Source organism: Symsagittifera roscoffensis, chromosome 4, assembly GCF_963678635.1.
Source record: "Symsagittifera roscoffensis chromosome 4, txSymRosc1.1, whole genome shotgun sequence".
Classification (NCBI taxonomy): Eukaryota; Metazoa; Xenacoelomorpha; order Acoela; family Convolutidae; genus Symsagittifera; species Symsagittifera roscoffensis.
Genome location: NC_087065.1, coordinates 20,904,954 through 20,919,388, shown reverse-complemented (window position 1 = coordinate 20,919,388; position 14,435 = coordinate 20,904,954). Strand labels below are relative to the sequence as shown.

The following is a 14,435-nucleotide window of genomic DNA, read 5'->3' as shown; positions in this document are numbered from 1 at the left end:
AGGCCAAAAAAGGCGTTTTTAGCCTCTTTTTGGAAAAAAAATTGACCAAAAAATCTCGGTTTTTCGGCGCGCACTCCCCCCTCAAAATTAGTATACATTGGCTCCAAAGGCGCTGTTAGAAAATTTTTAGGGTCCGTTGCCAAATATGGATATCTCAAAATAGTCAGCCAACGCTTCCCCCCCCCCCCCCCAAATGCGCCCCCTGGATATCACTAAAAATTATAAGATAATGATACTTACGTGTTTGGTTTCAGGTAGAGTTACGGTTTATTTTTTTTTACTAATGCTCGCAAGTGAGCACGAAAAAGGGTTTTGTTGTTGGTTTCAGGCTATCGTAGACAACTTTAGAGTGAGTGAGTTAGTTACAGTGTGTACAGTAGCTGGGGTGTCGAGGAATGGGAAGAAGACAGAGTTACTCTCCCGCATCTACAATTTAATCAGAGACCCAGTGCCCACTCATGTGGAGAAGAAGATCATGGAGCTATACAAGATATGGTCAGTATTGTGAGGCGACCATTGGTAGCTTTTTAAAACGCGACATTTCGTCGCATAGAAACTAACCACGATAAAGATACCTTAAGCAGCGTTCGATACGCAACGTTTCACGTAGGTACTAACTAATGAACCCTTATTAAATTTGTCGAATTGTTGCTCTACCTGCCAGTATGATTAAATCAACCCTTAAATTTACTGCCTATGTTATCGATGGTAATCATCAGACTGATAGTAAGACATCAATAATAACTATAAAAATATTTCCGTTTGTTATTTGCCAAACCGTTTGAATCTGGTTATCATCAACAGTGATGCCACAGTGATATGGATTCCCATGGATTAATAAGGTGTGTTTACTTTGATTCGTAAAGGTGTGTGTTATCGAATAAGGTACAAGACAAAACTTTTTTTTCCTGTAAAAAACTTACAATAAACACTTTCGGTACAGTCTATCAGAATAACTCCTTTGGTTTTTTGAGCTTCTTTTTTAGCTTCTCTAATCTCGTTGCGAGTTTGCTGAAAGAGTTTTTAAAATGTCACTATTGCTTAATTTTTGTGATAAAGTTGTATAATATCGAAATTGTATATGATCTGATATATCAATTCTTGGATAAGGCAAGCGCTATAACCGAAATCTACAATCTAGTGGTGTTTCTTCAATCTACATCTTTCTAGGGCGTTTCTTGCAAATAGTCGCATTTATCGCTACAAAAATTGGAATTGTTTCGCTACAAACCCTCATTTGCATTTAAAGGCTGCCTCAACTTCAGTTGAGACTGGGAAGAAGCAAAATCTGACCCGAAAGAGTGGTATTCTGATAGTTGTTATTGAGGCGTGATTGAAAACAAAAGAAAGACTGATTAAATAGCTGAAACCTGCAATGTGGCAACTGTCGACTATGTAATATTAGATCTCTACAAAGAACTTCTCGATGGTTTTGAGTATTGTTTTCTCATTTAGAGTTGACTTCAAACCAAAATATAAAAGATATATAAGGACCACCAATTTGAATGTCAGGAAAAAGGATGGATGATTTCATCTTATTTTAAACCGTTTACAAAAGCTTATTTATGATTAATTTTAGTTTTACTCGTGTAAAATTAGTTTTTGGAGATACTGAAAGCCATTTTGGGAATCAAAAACTTGAAAATTCAGTGTAGAACTAAACTTGCACAGTAACCGGCTATCCTTGTTTCATTTATGTATTATCTCTCGTTTCGACTTTTTTTCTGGTGATTTCAATATTCATTATGACGGTCTTTATAAACAGATGGTGGTGTGTTTTCCAACTCATTTTCGTTTTACATGGACTTGATCGAATTTCGTGTTCAGCAGCTAAACGATGTATCAACGATGTTTTCACTGATAATAAAAATCTGTGATCACTTTTCTGTAATGTGCTCTACAGTCGAGGAGGTAGTAATGTCTTTCTTTTTTGCTTTTTGGAGACAAAATGCAACGATTGGCTTCGAGGGACTTGGAAGAGAGTTGAAGTTATCTTTCAATTCTTAGTCTTCAGAATCCGCCTTTGCAAAGCAATGAAAGCACTATGTTCTTGCATTGTCCCATAGCGAAAACTGTTCGTAAAGAAAAGATTTTAGTTCGGTGATGAAAGTGGCTCAGAGGCGTCTAACAAAAGCAGAGTGGCAGGTGAAAATTGGTCGCTTAACAGACCTTGTACAAGAATTTTGTGCTTCTAGAGCTCCCTGCAAGAAAACGCTCTTTGGTTCTGCAAAGTTTGTCCATTAGTGATTCCAATTTGTTGATTCCAAAAAATAATTTTCATTAAATGCCGTCGAATGTGTGTCTGGACGTGTTTTCCAGAAATAAAACATCATTCCAGACCACGTTTTGGTTTGTTTTAATTGTGGTTGCTTCGAAAATTTTTCTGTTTTCTCTGGACTTAGTGGCTCTCCTTTTCCTTCCTGTCTGGTAGCTTGCAATGCTATTTTTGTGGAAACCCAAGTGATGAGAAGCTTCGCTTCGCCTCTGTGCTTAAGATTATGGTCGGAACATTCTGTGCTACTTGCACAGTAACCGGCTATCCTTTGATTTATGTTTTTAGCCGACTATTTTCATCACGAATTTTTTTCGTTTCATTTTTCTCGGATAATGAAATTTTAATTATGCAATCAAGGTTTGGTTTCGGTTGTGTGCTAATTTTTTTTTCCCGCGGAAACTCAGGTATCACAAAAAAGGCTCATCTGCAATTTAGAGCCCGGGTAATGATCACGTGTTGGGTCAGCATCTGTTAATTTTGAGTCTAGGTAATCATAAGGAGCAGCAGCCTGCTGCAAAATCTATGCAGATATGTCGAACAAGATGATGCCGTACTTAGTTTGATCCAGCTCTAGCTTTTCGTTGAAATTACAATAGACGACATGCTATGCATGCGACTGCTTATGCATGCGAATGCTTATTCGTCTGGCACGATAAGGTCAGAGTTCCTACTTTCCCTGGTGACTGAAACACCTGCTTGAGGCAACCAAAAATACCAGCAGTGCACTTTAAGCCCTTTTCTTGAACTACCACGGTCGGTGGACCACATCCACAGGTGGCACCAACTCTTTAAAAAATCACCTGATAATGAAGGCAGTGTTAGCCTCGAAAAATTAGGTAAATAGTGGTTTACACAGCGAGTTGCAAGCTTGAAATTACATGTGGCTCTTCCCCTTGTTCAATGATACGCGAGAAATCTTCACAGCTGCCCTGAGAGTATCACAAAGCATCAATGCTAGTTCTTGCTCAGCATCAATGCTATCCTCGCCGAGACGAACTGTTCTGTTGAGCGTTTTTTCTAGCATGAAAAATCCTAAAAACCTGCCTCCGTTCCATTATGAAAGAGAATCGACTCTCAATTTGGCGCTAATTTACTTTCACAGTAGAAACTAAAAAATACAAAGTTATTGACTGATTTGTGTCGCTAAAATTCAAGATTCAATTTAGGTTAATTTCGTTTTTGTTATGATAAATATTTCAATGTTTTTGCCAGTTTTTGTTTCAATCCGCCCCTCGTAATGTCGGTTTCTGCATTGTCGTTTAAATACAGTATGAGAATTTTTAAAATCTTGCTTATAAAACGAACGTAGGTTAGCCAATTGATGATAAGATGACAGGTTTTCAGGAACTTTGTTAGTTTTTATCAATTAAAGAATCAACAAGGCTTCTTTAGAATTTTGGCCATTCATTGTAATAGTATACCGAAAATTTTGGGGTTTTCGTCTTTTTAGAATATAGCTTCTTGCTACTAAATGATTAAAAAAATTGCGAGTTTAGACTAAAAAAAAATAGGCAAATTAAACACTGTTTAATTTTCAATACCTGTGTGTCTTTATGTCTTGTGAATGAAGCTCGGATTGTGTAAATTGTTTCACTGTTTTTCGCTTAGTTTAATTTGAGGTTTTTTGTTGAGTTGCGTTACGACTTCTTTTATTTGTTTTCTTTTTTGGGGTTTGTACCCTTTTACAAGTTTTCAAATTTCTCTCAAGTTGTACCGAGAGATCACGTCTATCAATTCAGTGTGGTAGAAGCTGAAGAATCATGCTGTTGGTGAAGAGCATTTTTCTCAGTTTCGTTATGGGATAAAGCATATTAATCAAGATTTTAAAAACGATTCTGAGGTTTTACTTGAAAGTTTTTGTCAGACCTGAAATGTTGAGCTGAAATAATCGACAGTAAGAATGACTGCGTTTTCGAGGAAACCTTTGATTTTGCATTTGATATGTCAAGCTAGTAGTATGATTTAATGTCAGTATATCTTTTGCGCCCAATATTTGACTTGGCAGCAGCTAATGATTGTTTTATTTGGTTTCTTATTGCTCTGTCTGAATTGAATTACAACTACGATGTATTCATATTTTAGTTATGCGAACCGACAAACAAGGTCAGTATTTGATACAGGGATGTATTAGTGTTCTTTTCTTCAGTATTTATTCTGTCCAAAAATTATTCTCCATCCTGATTTTTTTCGCTTTTTGTGCTGATTGTTTGTGATTTTTTGTGGTTGTTTTAAAGTGCTAAATCAAGCCAAAAAACCCTTATTAAAAGTCAATGAACGATGTGAAGACACTTTTATTAGGTCGGTTGTTTTCAGGAAGTGCTTAAATTTGTTCACGCTCGAGTTTTTTCCCGGATTGACTTAAATTTTTTTGTAAGTTCAAGACAAATTCTTTTGCTGGACGGAGACTAATTGCCGCACTCCAATTACGAAAGTTCAAATGGCGTTAAAGCGTGAATTACTTTTCGTTTCATAAAAAAAAAATTCCAATTTTTTGAATTCCTAGCAGAATAAATAATTTGCCTATGGATCTAGTTTTTTCAATATGGATTAACTTTTGCAAAAAAGTGTCAATCATGGAAGGTTCTGACAGTTGAAAGGTCTTTTATGTGATATATCTTTTGAAACTGGGGAGATGAGTCATTTTGCTGTGGTCTCCTTGAGTTTATTGGCACTTTTCCATTTGTCTGTTGGCTATGTCTTATATGGTTTAGCTTCCCGAATCATCCGATGCCTGCTCCGCCCTCTCGACCAGAGAACAACAGAAATGCGCACAATTTAGCCAATATCCAGATACCCAAACCACCAACTGCATCATACCGACCACCAGACCACATGAATTCGAGCCAGTTCCAGTCTACGAACTTGAAACGGCAGCCTGCTCCACCTCAGTCACATCAAATGACAGTGCCACCACCTGGCGCAGAACATCCAGATGTCAAGTTCAAGGTCATCCCTTTTTTCGACCTGATGGACACCATTTTCAAACCTCTATGTCTAAGTGAGTGTTCAATGTCATCAATGTTGAGCGTTTCTCAGAAAGCACCAGCTTTGGGAAATGGCATCGATATTGAAATCTGCACTGAGTTTGCATTTTTAACGCTATTTAGCCCCACACAACGTCAACTCCACATATCAAGACGCATACTTCAACTTCACGCTGTCAGCGCATCATCTGGACCAGATCCAGAAGTCGCCTCGGGTGAATGTCCATGGACAGAATGGGTCCATAGTGGATAAGACGCACCAAGTGCAGGTGCAGATGCGATTTTGTCTGATGGAAACTTCGTGTGCGCAATTGGACAACTACCCGCCCTACATTAATGTGAGAGTCAATGGAAAAGCAGTGGACCTACCAGTAAGTTTCGAAGTGCTCGAAGACATTAATCGTATGTTGCTACCAAAATAGGAGTTGTTCGATTCTAATATTTTGTATGCAATTTAAACGCTTGTTTCTCTTCCACCAACTCTTTTTTTCAGGAATTAGAATTTATGAAAATAAAAAATAGTTTGCTTGTATCTTTTTTCAAACTAAAGTTTCCAATTAAGTTAAATATCTGGCGTTTCTCCACATTTCAGTATTTTCTTAAATTTATGGATTTTAATTTTTTTTGTCGCTGTGCAATTGTCAATTTCTGGACATGAAATGGAGATCTTAAAAACGTCAACGAGCAAGTGAACTTGCATCGGATTTTCACCTGTTCAACTGATTTTGCATGAAAGATCCTTTTTCCAGCCGGTGTTGCCACAGAGCAAAGCAGGTCAGCCTCCAAAGAGGAGCCCAAAGCCCCTGAACGTCACTAAGTTCATCAAGTTTGACCACCAAGTGAACCACGTACAGATCCAGTGGACGACAGAGTTCGCGAGAACTTGGGTTTGCTCTGTGTTTCTGGTTAAGGAGAACGACTCGGCTGAGTTGCTGAAGCGACTGAAGGCCAAGGGACCGAGAAGTGCGGATCATACAAGAGCTCTCAGTAAGCTTCTCAGTTATGCATTTTTTGTATGATAATCTCTGTGAAATTGTACAAGTAAGATAAAGTCCAAAACTATATGCGAAAAATAGGTCTATTACTAAGCAAGAGTGTGGTCGATCACGCACTCACAATGTTAGCAGTGGAATCCAAAACAGAAATGAAAAATGAGTTGTTAATCATCTGGAAGGTTACACAGTCTTGTTCATTTTTCTCTTTGTATTTCCTTGGAGATCTACTTTCATGCGCGTTTGTCCGTTTTCAGTCAAGGACAAGTTGAAGATAGACCCTGACAGTGAAATTGCAATGACCACTCTAAGGGCATCTCTCAACTGTCCTCTGGGAGTGTGTAGAATGACGATGCCAGTGAGGAGCAAACAGTGCTCACACGTGCAGTGCTTCGATGCACAATTTTACGTCAAGATGAATGAAAAGTACACTGATTTTTGTTTGAAACGTACTCGTTTTTTTTCGTGTTGAAGATGAAGGTGACTCATATTTTCTACATTTCAGGCGACCTGCTTGGCAATGTCCCGTTTGTGGAAAAGAAGCACCGTTTTCTGAACTAATGCTGGATGGGTATGTTGATGCATTCTTTTGCCTGCAAATCTATACATTATCTTTATTGTGTTCCAACCGCTGAAGCTGGGGACGAACTTTGTATTCTGGTGTTTTTGTTTTCCACGCAAAATTGGGTACCACAAATAAGAATTGGAAGGGGTCGAGTGATATCATAATAAAGCACTTGCAGTCGCGATTTGAACCCTATTGAAAGTTTTCCAAAAATCTCTGCAGTGCTGTGAAAAACCAGTATAAAATTTTTGGTCTAATTTAGAGGGAATAAAGCGAGCGAGCAGGCTTCTTACCCGCAAATAAGACGTAGAATCTTAGTTTTTTGCACTTTTTTTTCATTTTGTTTTTCAGTAAACTTTTTGATTAAAATCGTTGTCAATATGCGAATTCTACTCTTACCATCGAATGAACAAAAAAAAACATTACAATTGCAAAAAAAAATATCTGGCTACTTGAACATCAACCGGCTATCCTTGTTTGGATGTTTATTTCTTTACCTCAAATTGTTTTCTTTGGCAAAGAATATTGGAGATCAATTAAAAGACTGTCAGAAAATTCCGGGTTTTGCCCTGGTTTACGGGCAGTCTTGACATCATTTTGTTTTCGGTTCGTTTATTAGTTATTTTTAAGGTATTTTCTCGAAGTTTTGGACTCTTCTACCTACGAGTGCACAGAAATTTACTGTTATGACAATGGTTCCTGGGAGCCAATTGACGGAGACAAACGACAGTTTCAGACTATTGGGACCCCTCAAAGTTCCAAAACTGTTTCGATGACGCCTGCTCCAGGCACCGATCTCACATCTCCAGTCAAAGTCGAGGACTCGCCCGGACACTCAAGAAACAATTGCACTCCAGTTGAACCGCAGAAAAAGACGAGCATTAATGTTTCAAAAGCTCCTTCCGTTACTGACCCGAAAGAGACTTGTAACAGTAAGAATACTGAGAGCTCAGCGACCACGCCACAGGAGGAAGAACATGCAGAACCTCCGGAAGTTGTTGATCTCTGTTCAGATTCAGAGGATGACGAACCCCTGGCAAAACAAATTCCGCCTGCAAGGCCCGTTTCTGCTATTTCACTTTCATCGGCTTCGCCAGCGGATAGCAACCCAAACAGTGGTGGTGGAATGCATAATCCAAAAAACAATTCTCCTTTTCCCTCGCCGCCTCTTGTGGCGACTAGCGAAGCATTAAGAAGCAGTTCAGCCCATCCGCAATCCAATACAGATCGACATTTTCCCGAAACACGGAAAAGGTAATCGTTGAAATATTTCAGAAAAATTATTTTAAGTGGCGCATGATAACGAAACCACCAAAATACGCATAACTTGCTGTTGATATTTTGAATGGACTGGCGAAGCGACGTTTTTTTAATATACATTTTTTGAATGTTCGTTTGCTTAGATCGATGACTCAGATGAACTCAGCTGCAAGGTATGCGGGATACGGAGAGGAGGAGCCCTACTCAAAGATAGTTTCTAACCCTCACTCGAACTCCCAGTCTCGCGCATTTCTCAATCCTCCACTTGTGAACCCACATATGGCAATAGGTGTTGGATCGTCAAATCGAGGAATAGGATCGTCGGCTGGGCCAAACAACCACCCCTTGATGCCGACTTTTTTGAACGACGCAATGCCAGCTACTAACTCGCCAGCCGGACACTCTGTGGACTCATACGGGAGACCCAAACTTAACCCAAATGCACCCTCTTTCAATCCTTACACTGTGAGATATATCTCCTAGTCAAAGTATTAGTAGAGTTCAATAACAGCGTTCCCGATACATTCCATTTAAGTTTATCTATATGGGGCTCGCTGTGATTCCATAGCAATTTCCGTCATTTTTACGAACAAGTTTGTGTTGGACAGGTCTATTGGCTAGCAATTTTTTCTAGCGTAAGTTGACTAGTTGTTTTTTCTTCAGTCATATGGATTCGATCCCCGTAGAGGTTTGATGAATCATCCGCAACAGCAGTTACAGCACAGAGATACCTACTCGGCAATGGGATCAACGGCAATTCCTCCTCCCCCGGCAAGACCGGGAGCACCGAACGAGTCGTACGAGACAGTCCAGAGCAACCCTTACTTCCCCCCTCCTCCAATGAGACCGAAAGAGTTCAACATCATAGAATTAGAATGAGACATGAATGCAATAATGGACTTGTGTTTACATTGACTCGATTGATGTTCAATTGATGTGTTGAATTTTTTGATGAGCTAGTTTTCTGTTTTACTCCAAGTTAGCCTATTTGAAGATGCAATAACTTTATTTTCTACAGACTAAATTTGAACTCTAAAATGATGTGAAAATACGGGATGTAGTTATGTTGGAATACGGTATTAAGTCGATATAGTTTGGAGTCGTGGTATAATAGACTTGATTGGATTTTTATTCGTTAATTATAGTCTTGTTGAAGATTACCTATTTTTCAATTAAAACGATTGTTATTGTTCCGACTCTCAAGGTATATTTGTGCTCGCGGTGTTTCTTCCTCCAGACAAATTTCGACTTTTTTGCCAGCCATTTTTAACGGGATTTTTAAATCGTCTGAGAGGTAAGGATCTCCTGAGCTCAAATTTAAAAAGATATTTTACCCAGGATCATAATGAACGTAGGAAATACTGTTAAATAGCTTGTGAAGATTTTTTTCAGGAAAAACTTACTTATTGATCCAGTTTTTTCAAAATGGGTTTTTCATCAGAAAAAAGTCAATCACAATTTTTTTTTTCATAAAAAAAATTCAATCACAAGCTCAAAGAGCTTTGAGGTCATGCATGTTTTTGAGAGTCGATGAAAGTACTGAAGACTTATATAAGTCGTGATGATTTTTTGTTTTTTCCAGGAAAACTTTTGAAACTTGGTCACGCTCTGATTTTGATTTTCGAACAATAAACTTGTTTTAATTTTTCAGTTTCCTAGCGGAATAAAAAACTTGGTATTGATCCAGTTTTTTCAAAATGGGTTTTTCATCAAACAAAGTTAATCATAAATTGTTTTGGAATTCCAAAAAACTTTGAGGCTATACATGTTTTGAGAGTCGATGAGTTTACTGGCGAGTCTTATATAAATCGTGATGATTTTTTTTTCAGGAAAAGTCTTGAAGTTTGGTCACGCTCAAATTTGATTTTTCGGGGTTTGACTGTCGGTTGCTTTTTATGTTCAGTTCATTTCATTTGTTAAAAGGAAGGCAAAGTCAACTATCGAACCGCAAAAATGTGAAGCTCTCGAAAAACGTGATCGACATCTAGTTTCGAAAGTGGAAATTAATTTTTTTAATTTCCCTTCGAAATAAAAATTTACTTATTGATCCAGTATTCTCAAATTGGGTTAATTTTATCAAACACGCATTTCCATAAATTGTTCATAAATTTCAAAGAGCTTTAAGGGCATATGTTTTTTTTTGAAATTCGAATCTTTTTTTTCAAAATTTTTTTTTCTTCAAAAAACAGGTCTGTTTTTTCCTGTTTCTTTGCGCTCAAAGAGCTTTGAGGTCATGCATGTTTTAGAGAGTCGATGAAAGTACTGAAGACTTATATAAGTCGTGATGATTTTTTTTTCCAGGAAAACTTTTGAAACTTGGTCACGCTCTGATTTTGATTTTCGAACAATAAACTTGTAAAGGTCACGAAAAACGTGATCGATCTATAGTTTCGAAAGTAATTTTAATTTTTCAGTTTCCTAGCGGAATAAAAAACTTAGTATTGATCCAGTTTTTTCAAAATGGGTTTTTCATCAAACAAAGTTAATCATAAATTGTTTTGGAATTCCAAAAAAACTTTGAGGCCATACATGTTTTGAGAGTCGATGAGTTTAGTGGCGAGTCTTATATAAATCGTGATGATTTTTTTTTCAGGAAAAGTCTTGAAGTTTGGTCACGCTCAAATTTGATTTTTCGGGGTTTGACTGTCGATTGCTTTTTATGTTCAGTTCATTTCATTTGTTAAAAGGAAGGCAAAGTCAACTATCGAACCGAAAAAATGTGAAGCTCTCGAAAAACGTGATCGACATCTAGTTTCGAAAGTGGAAATTAATTTTTTTAATTTCCCTTCGAAATAAAAATTTACTTATTGATCCAGTATTCTCAAATTGGGTTAATTTTATCAAACACGCATTTCCATAAATTGTTCATAAATTTCAAAGAGCTTTAAGGGCAAATGTTTTTTTTTGAAATTCGAATTTTTTTTTTCAAATTTTTTTTTCTTCAAAAAACAGGTCTGTTTTTTCCTGTTTATTTGCGCTCATTGGCTATTTACAACTATCTGTTGGCTATAATTTGAAACTTTAATCTTGAGGTTTTGTCAAAAAACAAGTTTTTTCTGTTTCTTTTGATCGTTGATTTAATTCCAATTGTCTGTTGGCTATGTATCGTAAAGATATGACGGATTGAAATGTGCCTATTTGGGATAATCAATGCGCGATATATTCGGCGTTAAAGCGTAAACGGCTAATTAAATTGTTCTAAATGGAATTGATGCTGCTATTTGCTCTTTTTAATGCGTTACCGGACTCAATATATATGCTTTTTTACTTCACATAGCGTCTGGGGGTTAAAAAGAAAATCTAAAATTTTGAATCTTTTCGAAATCTTATCAATTTTTACGAAAAAATCGGCTCTTTTTCCTTCCCCCCGCATGCCAATTTTCTTGTTAATCGGTTGGTGGGAACAGTAATTTTACTTGTAAAAAATTGCAGGTGGGGGGAAAGGAAAAAAAGCCAAAAAATCAACTTTAAGCTTTATTCAGAACATTGCTTCGCTCTGATACGAGCAGTATTGTTCGTTCTGCGGAGATGCTTTTGCATAGTGCTAGTTGGATGTCGGGATTAATTTTCAGATTTTGAAAGGATGTTTGGAGGTCAACCGAATCAAAATGCGCAAAAGCCGCTTGGATTGTTTGGAACTAGTTCTGGTGAGTGTATTCAATCTTTGTTTTTCTGAGCCTCATAATGCCCTAAGCCAACAAAAGATTAATTTTAAAAACCCAATGCACCCATAGTATACTGATTTCATTAAGTTAATACCTAATATATTAGACGTAGATAATCCAAAGAATTCGTTATTTTAAGCTGGAGGACTTTTTGGTAGTACTTCCTCTGCGACCCCTGCTGGTGGACTTTTTGGCACACAGACTGCTTCTGCAGGACAAGCAGCTGGATCTCTTTTCTCGAAACCCGCTGCCACAGGCCCGACTGGGGGCTTTTCGCTAACCGGACAGCCGCCAGCATCATCTGCGCCAGCTGGTGGTTTGTTTTCTGGCGCTGGACTGAATAAAGGTGGCTTATTTGGTACTTCGAACCCAGCAGCTACAGCTTCGGCTCCTGGACTAGGTCTACAGCTTAGTGGCCAACAGAAACCCACTGCAACCTCGACTCCAGTGCTTTCTGGAATCCTCGGAGGCGCCACGACTAATTCAGTGCCAACGGCCAGCGTTTTGCCTTCTTTTTCTTCAACAACAGCAGCTAATCAGCCAAATGTTGGGAGCCTTTTTGGAATGTCAAGTGGAGTGGCTGCGACTTCTGCGGCAACGCAGGCTGGGACGCAGTCAAATTTCTCATTCGGGATTCCAAAAACAAGTGCAACTTCAGCAACTGGTTTGTCTCTAAACGTGTTGGCGTCAACTTCGACTGCCCCAACATCAACGGGTGTCTCTAGTCTGTTTTCGACGACTGGGGTCTCGGCTACTGGTTTGAATTTGGGCTTGAAATCATCTGCAGCTTCTAGTGCAACTTCTGTGTCCATACAACCGACAGTCACAACTAGTATATTGGGAGGATCGGCAGCTGCTCAACAAACATCTGGCAAAGAAGTTACGTTTAAACAGCTAGAAGAAAATGTCAGCAAGTGGAACGATGATTTAGATGATTTGGAACGTCAATTTTTAGCCCAGGCAACACAGATCAACGCTTGGGACCGTCTTGTACTTGAGAACGGAGATCGAATCACAGCTTTAAATGAAGAAATGGGCAAGATAAAGGTCAATCAGGACAAGTTAGACCAGGACTTGGATTTTATTGGAACCCAGCAAAAAGATCTTGAAGAGTTCATTAATAACTTGGAAGGTTCATTAACAAACAGTGCGTTAAGTCAGCCTCAAGACGCGGCTGATGAGCAAAGACGAGATGTTTTTGCTACAGCTGAAAGTATTGATTCTCAGTTGAAGCAAATGACGCAAGACTTGAGAGAAGTTATTGAACGCATAAATGTATCATCACAGAACGACGAAAGTTCGGTTGCCTCGCCATTCGGCCAATTGGAACGTATTTTGAATGCACACGTGGATTCATTGAACTGGGCGGATCAAAACATAGAGAATTTGGGAAAACAAATTGACCAGATCCAAATTCCCAAAGTAACCAATTGATTTTTTTCAGCGTTGTTCGAATTTCAAACAAGAAGCTTTAAAGACGTTTAAAGTAGAAGTAAATAGCTAAAACAATAAAAACTGATAAACTTTGAGTTGATTCCAAGTTTTTGATGTTGATAGCAGTGTTTTGCTGGAGCAAATTTGACGTAACTGCTCTGCTGATAGCTTCCATGTGATCATTTTGTATGATTGTTTTCTCTAAAGTGGCGTTCTTTAATTTACGATTCGAAACTTTAAGACTGTTTTCAATAAGAGTTTCGACTAAAATCTTAGCGATCAGGCTGTTATTATTATCGATCTTTCTAAATGATCGTGGTCCAAATTTTCAGATAAATTGTAATTTTGCGACAATGACAGTTGGTTTGCTTCTGGATTGTCTCCCTGAGAACTTCACCTCCATCTTAACTCTTTGGAACACTGAATCCCCGGAACAACTGCAAGGGTTCATGCAGGAAATCAAATCAAAATTCCCCAAAGTCTCTAACATAGCTTTCGAGCAATGCCAGCAAATCGAGACATCAACTAGAGCTGCGAACTCTTTTGAAATTGTGATTTTAACCGATTCAATTGAATTAAGCGAGCCGATTCTTGAATTTTGCTCTAAAACTATGAAATCTGAAGGCTCTTTGATTGCGGCTGCTCCTGATGATGCTTCGCATGAAAGCATATCGAAGACTGTCAGGCTATCTGGACTCTCATGCGGCAGTGATTTCGAGACAGTTAACGGAATCAAGGTTTTGAAAGCAAGCAAAAAGTTCTCAACTGGTGCTTCGCAGAAATTGACTTTTGGCTCAAAATCGGCCAGCAACTCAACCGGGAGTGCAAAGGTGTGGAAACTAAACATGGACGATGACGATGATTTGATTGATACCGATGCTCTTTTGACCGAAAAAGATCTTAGCCGACCGACTGCTGATTCACTCAAAGCAGAATGTGGGCCCAAATCAGGTAAAAAGAAGGCATGTAAAAACTGCACTTGTGGACTGGCAGAGGAATTGGCGGGAAAAGATGCGCCACCTGTGAAAAGTAGTTGTGGTTCCTGTTACTTGGGAGACGCATTCCGCTGTAGCTCCTGTCCTTACTTGGGAATGCCTCCGTTTAAGCCAGGCGAAACTGTCAAGCTAGACACTTCGTAAAATGATTGACTCCTTCGCTTTCGTTTGTAAGAAGTGCTATTCTGGATATTATGATAGGGTAGAACAGAACTGAAAGATTGATGTTTCGTAACAATTGTAACAATATATATATTTTTACCAA

At 38.4% G+C, this 14,435-nt stretch overlaps 3 protein-coding genes across 4 annotated transcripts in view; all 3 read left to right on the top strand.

Moving 5' to 3' along the window:
- LOC134843585 (E3 SUMO-protein ligase PIAS2-like) overlaps window positions 1-9,231 on the top strand; it is a 142,807-nt gene extending 133,576 nt beyond the window's left edge. Inside the window, exons 3-12 of one of the 2 annotated variants that reach the window (XM_063859729.1) lie at window positions 329-495; window positions 4,358-4,378; window positions 4,987-5,273; window positions 5,383-5,630; window positions 6,009-6,246; window positions 6,509-6,677; window positions 6,757-6,822; window positions 7,447-8,070; window positions 8,220-8,541; window positions 8,740-9,231. In XM_063859729.1, coding sequence (XP_063715799.1) covers window positions 329-495; window positions 4,358-4,378; window positions 4,987-5,273; window positions 5,383-5,630; window positions 6,009-6,246; window positions 6,509-6,677; window positions 6,757-6,822; window positions 7,447-8,070; window positions 8,220-8,541; window positions 8,740-8,955 — 2,358 coding nt within the window. In that variant the 3' untranslated portion in view covers window positions 8,956-9,231. The remainder of the gene's footprint in view (window positions 1-328; window positions 496-4,357; window positions 4,379-4,986; window positions 5,274-5,382; window positions 5,631-6,008; window positions 6,247-6,508; window positions 6,678-6,756; window positions 6,823-7,446; window positions 8,071-8,219; window positions 8,542-8,739) is intronic. The other variant, XM_063859730.1, reaches the window with a different exon arrangement.
- On the top strand, window positions 628-13,415 carry LOC134843587 (nuclear pore glycoprotein p62-like). The gene is made up of 3 exons (XM_063859733.1): window positions 628-637; window positions 11,647-11,723; window positions 11,881-13,415. The coding sequence occupies exons 2-3, from the start codon at window positions 11,660-11,662 to the stop codon at window positions 13,173-13,175; spliced, it is 1,359 nt and encodes a 452-aa protein (XP_063715803.1). The 5' UTR covers window positions 628-637; window positions 11,647-11,659; the 3' UTR covers window positions 13,176-13,415.
- A 96-nt stretch (window positions 13,416-13,511) lies between these two features.
- LOC134844399 (anamorsin homolog) lies at window positions 13,512-14,435 on the top strand. The gene has a single exon (XM_063861057.1). It carries the CDS (start codon window positions 13,529-13,531, stop codon window positions 14,312-14,314), a length of 786 nt encoding a protein of 261 aa, XP_063717127.1. The 5' UTR covers window positions 13,512-13,528; the 3' UTR covers window positions 14,315-14,435.